The sequence below is a fragment of the Mercurialis annua genome, linkage group LG5 (genome assembly GCF_937616625.2).
Source record: "Mercurialis annua linkage group LG5, ddMerAnnu1.2, whole genome shotgun sequence".
Lineage (NCBI taxonomy): Eukaryota > Viridiplantae > Streptophyta > Magnoliopsida > Malpighiales > Euphorbiaceae > Mercurialis > Mercurialis annua.
Genome location: NC_065574.1, coordinates 6,386,845 through 6,399,498, shown reverse-complemented (window position 1 = coordinate 6,399,498; position 12,654 = coordinate 6,386,845). Strand labels below are relative to the sequence as shown.

Below are 12,654 nucleotides of genomic sequence, written 5' to 3'. Positions count from 1 at the left end.
TAAAAAAACTGGTGAACCAAAAAAAATTCAGTTTTTTTAAATTTATTAAACCGGTTGAACCGGTCATTGAACCGATTAAATTGGTTGAACGAGAAACCGGTGGCCTCACCGGTTCGGCCACCGGTTCGGTTTTTAAAACACTGTGATTAGGGCTGAGCAAGAACCGAACCAGACCGAAAAATCAAACCGAACTAAACTTTGTTGTTTGGTTCGGTTTTTCGGTAAAAACGGTTTGGTTCGGTTCCTACTTTAGGTAAAGTTCGGAGTTCGGTGTTTGGTTCGATTTGGGTGTTTTGAAAACCGAAAATCCGAAAAAATCGAATAAACCGAAATTTAATATATAACTTTTTTAAAAATAATATACATATATACTCATATTTATATGTTTTTGTCTTTGTATCTTTATTATTGTTAATATATGAATTAACAATTGTTATTTAAACATATATGAAAGTATATTAGACTCTAATTATTTAATATTTGAATTAATTTTAATAAAAAAAATTAAAAACATAAAAGTAATTAAATTCGGTTTTAACCGAATCGAACCGAAATATTTCAGTTTGGTTCAGTTCGGTTATTTTACTTCCAAACTAAAAGTTCGGTTCGGTTTGGGAAATTTCCAAACCGAAAAAACCGAAAATTTTCCCACCGAACCGACCGATGCTCACCCATAACTGTGATTTTGTGATAATTTTGAGATTTGATTGGATTGGTTATGCCTTAAGTTTGGTGTTTAAAACAGCGCTCATTACATGTTTGATAAAATTCCTCACTAAAAATATGAGAACTCAATTGGAAGGTGGTGTGAAAAATGCAGCAATATGGTGAAATGCAGAAACTCAAGAAAGAGAATGTGGGGTTAACTGCTCTTTTTTATTTTGACAAGAAAGAGGCTTAACTTTTGACCACAAATGAACAGTGCACATATATGGATGGTTTGCTGAATATAAAATCAAGACATTCATAGAGGAATTGCAGGCTAAAGATGATGTTAATGTTGGTTGCTCCTTCTTCTTATCTTGTGGGAGAAGAATAAGAGGAAGAAGCATATGGAATTTCAACCTTACGTCAAGGGAATTTCCTTATCAAGCTCGGCATATTTGATGCCTATGCCAAGCTTGAGGGGATAACAGAGATGGTTGCTCCTTCATTTCCAACACTTCCAACACTGAAATTCCAGCTCAGCTACAGCTGTTTACAACTCACATTACAGCTGGTTACAGCTCACATAACAGTTGGATTACAGCTCATATTTTGTGTCTATAAATATAGATTTGTGTTTAGTTTAATTCCAGTTTTTATAATTTTACAAAAACTCAATACAAAATTGCTCTGTTCTCTGTTTAATATTCTGTTAAAGTAAATCAACAATAATTTATGGGCGGAGAGAAAATAATTTTCCGGTTAATCGGAAATATCATCTTCTCCCACCCTTAAAAAGATGAAGAAAAAAACATTTTTTTTAGATAGAAGAGAGGATAATTTTTAGAGAGAGAGTGAGCTCTCTAGTCCTCGTCCATTAGTTCACATAGAACTTTGATATTTATAAGGTTAGAAAATAGTGTTGTAAATTAAAGAGCAATGAACATAATCCAATTTTCATGGCGAGTGATTTAGGCACTGCTAATGTAATATACACATTTAATGAATCATTAAATCCAGGAACTTTCACACTGCAAAAATCATCAGGAAACATGTTGTTTTCGACCATGCTGTATTGTTGGTGCAGCACGTTGTTCTACAGCCAAGGAATATTCAGCATGGTCGGCCTAATCAACTGAAAATAGACATGTTTATGGACTTGGGTGCCCGTCCAGGCCTGATCTTTAGAGTCGGATTTGGTCAATAATTTTTCATCCCAAGTCTGATCCGAGCGCAAGCCCGAGCCCGTTATTTTATGCGGGGCTCTACATTTATTTTTATAAAATTTCCATGTAAGCCTATTCAAACCCAGCCCCAGCCCGTAAATTTATAGTATTAGGGCCGGGTTTGGGTAGAAAATATAAAGCCCAAACTGGGTATGGTCAGACTTGGGCTTGGAATAAAAATCAAAAAGTTTATTGGGCCCGACCCGACCCATTAATAGATCTAACTTAAAGTAAGAAATAAAATCACAACAAAGAAAATAAACAAAATTAAAAATCTGAAGTAATCCAATGCATGATATAATTTACCTAAAAACAAGACAATTACATTTGAGCAATATAAAGCAGTTCAACAGTTGAACATATAATATACCTGTCCTCTTTTCGAACAATTTAAAGATTTTTTTGCAAAATTTTAAAGAATAGACGATCTACGTGGCCGTAAAAAATCAAAGGGTGCTATTTTTAAATAATTTAAAGGATTGTTTCTAAACTGTTGCCCAATAATTTGTTTGAAACGTTTGATTTTAAAAAAATACTATAAAATGTAAATAATTTTGAAGGATAGTAAAAAAAAGTTACCGAAAATATAATAAATCTTATAGAATGTTTCATTTTTTTCAAGTCGATATCGAATAACTCACTAGTTCGACTTATTTAGATCCTTGATGAAAGACAATCCTTCAATTTCAGGCCGAGTACCAAAAGAGGAGGATTTATTTTGGGCCAAGTTAAAGGCGATATTGGGTCTGAAATTCTATCTTCCTTGTAATTTTGGAGCTTTATCAGCCCAACTTCATTCAAGCTTCATTGAAATTGTACCCTGGAACAAAAATCAAAAAAGATAAAACAAAATCAATTAACAAAGTGTTTTGTTGAGTTTTTTTAAGAGTTATGAACACAATCCATTTACATGGAGAGTGATTTAAGCACTATTACTGCAATATACAAATTCAATGAATCATTAAATCCAAGAACTTTCACATTGCAGAAATCATCAGGCAGTAGGCCGTGTTCGACCATATGCCGTGTTCGACCATATTTTGTTGTTGGTGCAACACGCTATTCTACAGCCAAGAAAGATTTAGTATGGTCAGCCTAATCAACTGAAAGTAGACTTGTTCATGGGTTTAGGTACCCATCCGGCCCGCCCAATCCCGTCCTTTTAGGGCCAGGTTTGAACATTAATTTTTAGTTACAAGCCCGAGCCCAAAAAACCTATAATTTTTTACTAATTTTATATGTAAGTCTAAAAAAATTTGACCCGAACCAACAAAAATAGAGTGAAAGGGCGGGTTTGGGTAGTAAAAATGAACCCCAACCCAAACTTACTTAATAAAAATACAAAAGTCTGGCAGGTCCGGGCCGAACTCAGACTATAAACAGGTCTAACTGAAAGTAAGAAAAACAAATTACAACGACAAAAAGGCAAAAAAAAAATAGAAATCTAAAGTACTCTAATGCAGAGTATAATTTACCTAAAAACAAGAAGAATGCATATGAGCAATATAAAAGAAGTTCAACAGTTGAGCATATGATTTACTTGTATTCTTTTCGAACAATTTAAAGAGTTATTTACAACATTTTAATACGTTGGACGTAGCCCTAAAACACTACAAATGGTTACTTTCTATTTTTGAATAACTTAATGGATTGTTTTTAAACCTTTGCCCAATAATTTATTTGAACAATTTAACTTTAAAAAATACTATAAAATGTAAATACTTTTAAAAGATAATAAAAAAAAGTTATGTAAAATATAGTAAATATTAGGGTTAAATGCAAATTCATATACGAATTTTACCCTAATTTGCAATTATAATATAAATTTTGAAACTTGGCCATGTCAGTATCCAACTTTACACTTTTAGCAAATCGATACACTCAACTCCAAAAACACTAACATGGACATTTTAATATACCGCCATGTGTCGTTACATGATTGGTCGGTATATCAATTTACCAAAAAATGAAAGTTAGTTACTGACATTGCCAATTTTTAATTTTTTTTTTTATAATTACAAATTACGGGTAAAGTTCGTGTATGAATTTTCAATTAACTTTTGAAGTTACTTAAACCCTTGATGAAAGGCAACCATTTCCAAAAGAAAGGATACATTTTGGGCCAAGTATATTGGGTCTAAAATTCTATCTTCCTTGTAATTCCGGAGCTCTATCAGCCCAACTTCATTCAAATTGTAAACATGCTCCATTAAAAAATCAAAAACAAAATAAATTAGCAAATTATTTTCTTGAGCTATGAAAGATTGCAATTGGAAGAAAGGGATTATTGAGTGAAATGGGGAATTGGAGAAATCGGCGTAGAGTTCGTTATCAACACTATAAAGATCCATCATCATCTTACTATAATCATCACCAACCTTCTCATCATTATCCAGGTATTTCATGTTTTTTTCTTCAATTCTTGAATTGGGTTTATGGAAAGTTATTGTCTTCTGGATTTTCTTGATGGGTTTTAGTTAGATTCTGTTTCTACTTGTTTATCTCATTGATTTAGTTGTTTCTTGAGGTCTCATAGTTACACTGAAGAAGAAAAAAAACGAGAAAATTTTATTATTGCCTGTTTGGTTGATAAGAAAATAGTGAATCATCCATATGCCGAGTAAGTAGTGTGACGTCCGAAAAGATTAGAACAACAATGTCGAAAAAGGGCTTCGAATTAGGCTTGTAATAACTGATTTTTATCTTGAAGAGGAACCTGCTCAATGTTAAAAATGGTGGTTAATGCCAGTTTTGAATGCGTTAACTAAATTAACCGCAATGAAATTGATTTCATATTGTATTTCTATAAATTTCTTTTTATCATTAAAAAATTAAGAATTGCTCAAAATTGGAAAGATGCATTTTATTTTTGTTGGTTTTCCAATTTCAATCGATAGAACATGATCCTGAATTGCTTTGAATAACTTCTAGGTCTAGTAAGTTTTAACTAGTTATTAACCACTCTAGAACTTTGAGTTTGATGTCACAAGTGAAGGTTGTAAAAATTCTAATGCTATTTTTGTTCAGAGTGCAAATTTAATGTGGATCAGTTGCGCCTAAACATAGTACGCTGAATCATTTTAACTCCACTTTCACTTGTTATCTAAGTAGCAATGACGTTTCATTGAGTCAATATTTTCCTTTTCGTAAACATGTCAAACTTGGCGTTTCCGGATATGGAACATAGGAAATCCTTAAAATAACATTGTCTCACCATGTTCGTGTTCAAGTGTCCTGTTTCTTATATCTGTGGCTGTGCTACGTCGGTTGTTATGCAAGAAGTAAAATGCTTATTCTTGAGAAAAAGAACAGGATCTCCTGTGCTTTAAAATTTTATCCATCCTCCAGTTATGACATCTCTATTAAAATTAAACTCTTTTTCTTTTGATCCAAAACTCTCTCGTGGACTGAGGATGGGCCTTAAACAGGTCCCGTGAGAAGATATCTGAAATGTGAATTGTTAACTTCTCTATACAGAATTGTTGAGGGTGGCTTCTTGTGCTAATTTAACAGTAATTTTAATGGTTATACTTTTGTATGGTAATTCTTGTATATGTTTATGCATACACGAGTCTTGTAAGAGTTTTTTGTTTCTCTCTGTTTCATAGTTGTTCCCCCTGTTCTTATAAAATTTCCTCTTCATTGAGCTGACAAGTGTTTATGAACTGATTTCCCTACTTTAATAGGGTTTGCTGAAGATGGTGTGCCTATATGGGAGAAGAAATTTTGTTCTTCGATTGGATCAGTACCATGGCAGAAGATTGTAAATGCTAAGAAGTTTTTGTACTGCCATGATACTGTTATGAGATGGGATGATTCTGCTAGTGAAGATGCATTTCAAAAAGCGAAAAAACGGTTTTGGTCAGAGATCAATCGCCTCCCTTCTGAAATTTCTTTGCCGGATCCAGATATGTTCATTGATCCAATAAACTGGCACCCGGATATTGATCCTGAATTGGTTAAGGACTTGGAGCTAGCATTTTTTACTCCCGACGACGAGGGAGAAAATGATGGCAGTGTAGAGCATAAAAATAAAAAGAATAAGAACTCGGTCTCTATTTCTTCAGAAGGATGGAACGGGAAGGAAGATGAAGTTAGAACTCCTTGGGAATGTGAAAATAAAACGGGTATCGTAGATTTAAAAGATAAAATACAGGACTGGAACAGGTGGCATACTAGTACAAATAATTCTAGTCATCTCAATAATAGCGATACCCCATGGGGCAATCGCTCTCCGCAGGGAAATGAAGCTTTGGAGAGCAAGACGTGGGGAACTAATGGTGATATATCTCAGGGATGGACCCAGAGTGTAAATAGCGTCAATGAAGCGAAAGACTGGGACAACTGCAATTTAAATAATGATGGTAGCCCTTGGGATTGTCGGTATCCTCAGGGAAATGCCAGCAACGGGGGAGGCAGTAGTAATAAATTATGGGGACGGAATCACAGTGGAAACCAGTTCAATCAGTCAAAGGAATGGAATAATAATGGTGGCAATCCTTGGAAAAGCAGCAGTCAGAGTTTCGGCCCTGCGAAAGACAAAGCATGGGGCTACTGCAATGATCGTTCCTGGAGCACTAATAAGCAGGAGCTCAGCATTAATGCTTCCCAAAGCAACTTTTCTCAGGGCGGTGGAAACCGCAAAGATAGACAGTGGAGAGGTAATGGGAACAATCCTTACAGAGAACCAAACGACATGGAATTAAGACAACAAGGTGGTGGTTGGCGAACCTGGGATGGGGATGGGGACGGTCACCGTAGGCAAGAAAGCAGTCATCTTCATGCTGCTGGAAATAAGCAGACAAGGTTTCAAGGGAATGATTTTCCTGCAAGTAATCGCTGGAATGGTGGAGCAACAAAGAAGAGGGTCAGTTTTGCTTACGAGTAACTATATAGTTACAGATTGGCCATTTTTGTTCTGGGAAAGTTCATCCTCTTTTTGCTCTGGCTGATCTTAATGCATTTCTATGAACTTTCCAGCAGGAAGTGAAGAATTGTTTTTGATACTTTTGCACTTTCTATCCTTTTGTTATAGTTCATATAACACCAGAAAACAAAAATGAACCACCTCACTTGACTGATGTTTAACAGAGCTACACAAGGGAATGTAAGCTGGTTTTGGTGTGTAAGTTTGTATTCTAATTCTATAAAGAGGGATATAATTTGCCACTATCAATGCAATTCGTTTACCTAACATAATAATGCCCTTTGTTTTAATTTATGCCTTTGGATTGATTTGAAGTGTTTTCAATTTTAAAGAATGAGTTTTCTGAAGACTTTTGTGGCAATTTGCCCTTCATCTTCAAAAAGTGATGGTTAAACAATCTACTATATTCTTACACAAGTTTCGACGCTTGTTGCTCAAATGAGATAATATTTATTATGCTAAAATTAGATAAATTGATTAGAAAAATCAAATTTATGACTAAATAGATCATAAAATTAAAATATGTGCTAATTAACTATCACTTGTAGAATCCGTTTTTTTAGTTGTCCATTTAGCCAAAATTACACATATTTAGGAATAAATACTAATATAACCCTATATAATAAATACTTTGTAAATTGAGTTATAAATTATTTTAGCCTTAATCACTCAAAAACCCCCCACCTTTAATTTTTTTTTCAATTCCACCCCGACGTTGAAAATTTGTCAATTTTACCCACTTTTGAATTTTCCGTTTTCAATTGTACCCCAATATTTTAATTTTTGTGAATTTTTTTACTTAAATGATGAAATCATTCAATTAATTAAGTCTAAACATGAAATTAAATTCTTTTTTATTCAAAAAAGTACAAATAAGTCCTTTATTTTTAAAAACTAACTAAAAACCATAATCAAATTAACACTAATTTAAATTCTTAATTAATTTAACTAAATTTAAATAAATTTTAAAAATATACAATAAATATATGCGAGACATGAAGAATGTTTTAAACAAATTTCCAAACGCAAAAGACGTTAATTTAATTTTTCAGGGTAGAATTGAAATACAAAAATGCAAAATAGGGTAAAATTGACAAATTTTCAACGTCAGGGTATGATTGAAAAGGGGCTAAAAGGTCGGGGTTTTTTAAGACATTAGGCCATTATTTTATTAGGGAGGGTTAAATTTGAAAGATAATAGTTAATGTTATTTTTAAATTCTAAATGGACAACTAAATGTAGACAAATTCATTTGGCTAAATGGACAACTAAAAAAGAACGGAAAGAGTAGTAAATTTTCATTTAAGTCATTTTGATATTTGTTCCTCCTAAAAAGTACAATGATTTTTTTGACCTTTTCTAGAGGCCAAATGTCGTAAAAAGGTCAAACCTTTCATAAAAGTTTCACAAAAGTCCTGACCTTTTAATTTTGTCGATTTTGGCCAAAAACAAATTATTTGGTTTCAATTGTGGCCAACTCTCAATTTGATTTTAATTTGCCTTTGTGACGCCTATATGGCGCCTATATGGCATGTCAAATATTGAAAGGTCGAGACTTTTGTGAAAACAAATAATTCATTTTTGGCCAAAATCGACAAAATTGAAAGGTCGGGACTTTTGTGAAACCAAATAATCAGTTTTTGGCCAAAATCGACAAAATTGAAAGGTCGGGACTTTTGTGAAACTTTTATGAAAGATTTGGCCTTTTTACAACATTTGGCCTTTTCTAAATAACAGACGAGATTTCTAGTGTAAACGATGTCGTTTAATCAGTTCGCCTGCAACATCTGATATTACAATTTACCACCAGAAATGCCACCCCAACCACCACCACCAAAACCTCATAAACCCTACTTCTTCTACGGCCACCGTAAACCCTCCCGAAACCGCCCAGTTGTCCGCGGCGGCCTCTTCACCAACCGCCAAACGATAAACTCTCATAACTCCACCAAACCCTCCACCAATCTCGCCCCATTTGACCTCCAAAAATGGGACCCACAAAATTCTTCACCACCAAAGTCTCCATCTTTATCTCAAAACAACTCCCTTTCCGCTCTTTCCCAACGCCTCTCCCCTATCTGCCGCTATATCCGCGACGCATTCCGCAAAAACAGCAACCACTGGGGCCCACCAGTCGTTACCGAACTTCGCAAGCTCCGCCGTGTAACTCCTGACCTCGTCGCCGAAGTTCTTAAAGTCGAAACTAACCCTCATTTAGCTTCAAAATTTTTCCACTGGGCAGGTACGCAAAAAGGGTACCAGCATAATTTTGCTTCTTATAATGCATTTGCTTATTGTTTGAATAGGAATAGCTTTTATCGTGCTGCTGATCAGTTACCTGAGTTAATGGATTCTCAAGGGAAACCGCCGTCCGAGAAGCAGTTTGAGATTTTGATTAGAATGCATTCTGATGCTAATAGAGGGCTTAGAGTTTATTATGTTTATCAAAAGATGAAGAAGTTCGGGGTTAAACCTCGGGCGTTCTTGTATAATCGGATAATGGATGCGTTATTTAAAACCGGTCATTTGGATTTGGGTTTGTTGGTTTATGATGATTTTAAGAGTGGTGGGTTAGTTGAAGATAGTGTGACTTACATGATTTTGATAAAAGGGTTGTGTAAAGTTGGTAGGATCGAGGAAATGATGGAGGTTTTAGGACGGATGAGGACGAATTTGTGTAAACCAGATGTTTTTGCGTATACTGCAATGGTTAGGTTGTTGGTTGGAGAAGGGAATTTGGATGGATGTTTGCGGGTCTGGGAGGAGATGAAGAGAGACAGAGTGGATCCAGACGTGATGGCGTATGTGACGTTGATTACGGGGTTGAGTAAAGGTGGGAGGGTAGTGAAGGCGTATCAGTTGTTTAAGGAGATGAAGGAGAAGAAAATTTTGATTGATAGAGCGATTTATGGAGTATTGATTGAAGCATTTGTGGGTGATGGGAAGGTTGGATCAGCTTGTGATTTGTTGAAGGATTTGGTGGATTCTGGGTACAGGGCTGATCTGGATATCTACAATTCACTTATTGAAGGTTTGTGCAATGTGAAGCGTGTTGATAAGGCTTATAAGCTTTTCCAGGTTATGGTTGAAGAGGGCCTTGAGCCAGATTTTAGGACACTGAATCCCATGTTGACATGTTATGCAGAGTTGAAAAATATGGATGATTTTTCCAAGCTGCTTGTTCAGATGGACAGGCTGGGATTTTCCGTTAAGGATGATATGTCCAAATTCTTCTCTTTTCTGGTTGGGAAAGAGGAAAGGACTGCAATAGCTTTAGAAGTGTTTGAAGACTTGAAAACGAAAGGTTATGCAAGTGTTTCAGTCTACAATGTTCTTATGGAGGCACTCCTCAAAAGAAATGAAGTGAAAAAGGCATTATCTCTTTTTGAGGAAATGAAGGATTTAAATATTGAACCCGACTCGATCAGTTTTAGTATTGCGATTATATGCTTTGTTGAAGATGGAAATATACAAGAGGCCTGTGCATGCCATAACAAAATAATTGAGATGTCGTCTTTCCCTTCTATTGCTGCCTATTGTTCCCTTACTAAAGGGCTTTGCGATATTGGTGAGATTGATGAAGCCATGATGCTTGTTCGCGACTGCTTAGGCAATGTTACGAGTGGACCTATGGAGTTCAAGTATGCTCTTACTATCCTTCATGCATGTCGATCTAATGATGCGGAAAAGGTTATTGAAGTGGTGAATGAGATGATGCAGGAGGGATGTCGTCCCAATGAAGTTATATGTTGTGCTATTCTCTCTGGGATGTGTAAGCATGGGACAACGGAAGAGGCAAGAAAAGTGTTTGTAAGTTTGAAAGAGCGGAAACTTCTAACAGAAGCAAAGACAATTGTTTATGATGAAATGTTGATTGAACACCTGAAGAAGAAAACTGCAGACTTAGTAGTGTCCGGATTGAAGTTTTTTGGTCTGGAATCTAAATTGAGAGCAAAAGGATCCACACTTCTCTCAACTTGAACAAGTAACAAATTATTTACTATTCTTTTAACCTTGATACGGCATCCAGAAGGTCTGTTTTCGTTGCTTGTGATTTGTGAATCTATCAATAAGTGTGTTACTACATTGGCTAGCAAATGAGGTTGAAATCTGTAGGTTTGGCGAGTTTACATGGTCGAGCCATCAAATTTATTCTTGCTCTGTTCATACAGAAAGATGGTGGAATTTGCAGAAATAAAAGGTGCAGATGGAGGTGGAGGTGAACTTGCCGGCTCTCACATTGTGTATACTTTACGATGGGAACGTTGAACCAGCACGAGTAATCTGTTTATTGTAGGTGCCAACATCTCCCATGGGCAGGTATATCAGTGAAAGAAAAGCAAAATAATTTCTTCAAGATAACTTATGGGATAACAACGTTTGTGTGTAGTAAAAGAATAATATTCACAATGTAGCTCCATAGCAAAGCAGAATAGCTACCTTTGTACTCGAGGCGCACTAGAAATTACAGGGGTTTAAGAAGTTACAATCAGCTTTTTATACGATGAAGCCCGCATTATGTTTGCCTACTCGTGCATTCAAATGCAAATAAAATTAATACAAAAAATCATATTAGATGAAACCTAGGCCTCCCGTTTTGGCCGGTTGCGGGTCTTTGTGCCCTGAAGCGCACGCTGATTCACTTCATCCTCCAAAGAAATGCCATCGTCGTCGTCACCCTCTTCATCAGCATCCCTGATTGCCTGATTAATGGCAAGCTACTCCACAAGAAAGAAAAAGAAACCCACAGAAGTTAAGAATTGAATAATCAAATGAACTCTTTTAAGTTTAACTAATTTTATTCTAATATAGATGAGCGATTGAAAAACCAAAACCCCAGTAGCGTACTTACATCAAACACCTAGTGGGCATAAAAATTAATAAGCAAAGACTCCATACTAACCGAGATAATTTCCCAACCCAAACACAACAGAGCGAACCAAAGCCAAGCAGAAAATTAAAGCTCAAAAAGTGAAAGTACCTCTTCAAGATAATCTCTGTCAAGCTTATCAGAAATTCTAAGAGAGGTGATGATGGTGCCGATAAGCATAGAGAGAGGGATCAAAAATGCGACAACATAGGTGGTTGTGCTGGGCGCTGCACGTGTTATTACCGATAAGCTTCTCCTCGGTTTTCCGTCGCCGGCGAAGCGGATTGTTTGCACGTGCAGAGGCTTGAAGGTGGCACGTGCATAGGCTGTTGTGTGGATAGGAAGAGCGGGAGATAGTGAATTGAGGATTAGGAAAGTAGCCATTGTTTTGGAGGGAACTCTTTAGGTGTATCCGTTCGTACCTTTCATATGATTTTCATATTTACATTTTACTCACCTTTTTTTTGTTGAGAATATTCTTTTTAAAAACTTTATTAAATAATAATAGTGTATATTTATATATTCTCAATTTAAAATTATATAAATGCTTCACATCTCTATATAAATCTTTTGTAAAAGTAATAATAATAAACGAAGGTTGGATTTTACTTTCATGCTATAAATTAAGATTTCTAATTAATTTAAATTTGGAATTTTAAAATTTAAAGATTTAAAGATTTTTTTTTTTTCGTTATAAAAAGAACTGAAAAAATGCAATTAGTGAATTAAAGAATACCATGAGGATATGTTAGCACAATTTACATACCTTACACACACTATTAACACGCCGTTTAAGAGAATAGTTTATTTACCCCTATTTAAAGATGTTACTATGTTAGCGCTTTATTTGTCCCTATTTATAGACCTTAGGGGCTTATTTTTCCCTTTTTAGAATTTAGGGGCTCTTTTGTTTTTGACTCCAAACATTAGGGGCATATTTGCCCCTTTTTCCTAGTCAATTTGAATTGCCAGTAGCAGCAGTAGTA

At 35.3% G+C, this 12,654-nt stretch overlaps 2 protein-coding genes across 2 annotated transcripts; one reads left to right on the top strand and one right to left on the bottom strand.

The window, feature by feature from the left end:
- The first annotated feature begins 4,036 nt into the window (after window positions 1–4,036).
- On the top strand, window positions 4,037–11,300 carry LOC126681361 (pentatricopeptide repeat-containing protein At4g20740-like). Its single transcript, XM_056105827.1, has 3 exons — window positions 4,037–4,267; window positions 5,558–6,755; window positions 8,592–11,300. Exons 1-3 carry the CDS (start codon window positions 4,168–4,170, stop codon window positions 10,777–10,779), a joined length of 3,486 nt encoding a protein of 1,161 aa, XP_055961802.1. The 5' UTR covers window positions 4,037–4,167; the 3' UTR covers window positions 10,780–11,300.
- On the bottom strand, window positions 11,200–12,116 carry LOC126680673 (uncharacterized). The gene is made up of 2 exons (XM_050375836.2): window positions 11,780–12,116; window positions 11,200–11,516 (listed from the first exon to the last, which is right to left on the bottom strand). Exons 1-2 carry the CDS (start codon window positions 12,050–12,052, stop codon window positions 11,382–11,384), a joined length of 408 nt encoding a protein of 135 aa, XP_050231793.1. The 5' UTR covers window positions 12,053–12,116; the 3' UTR covers window positions 11,200–11,381.
- Between the last annotated feature and the right edge of the window lie 538 nt (window positions 12,117–12,654).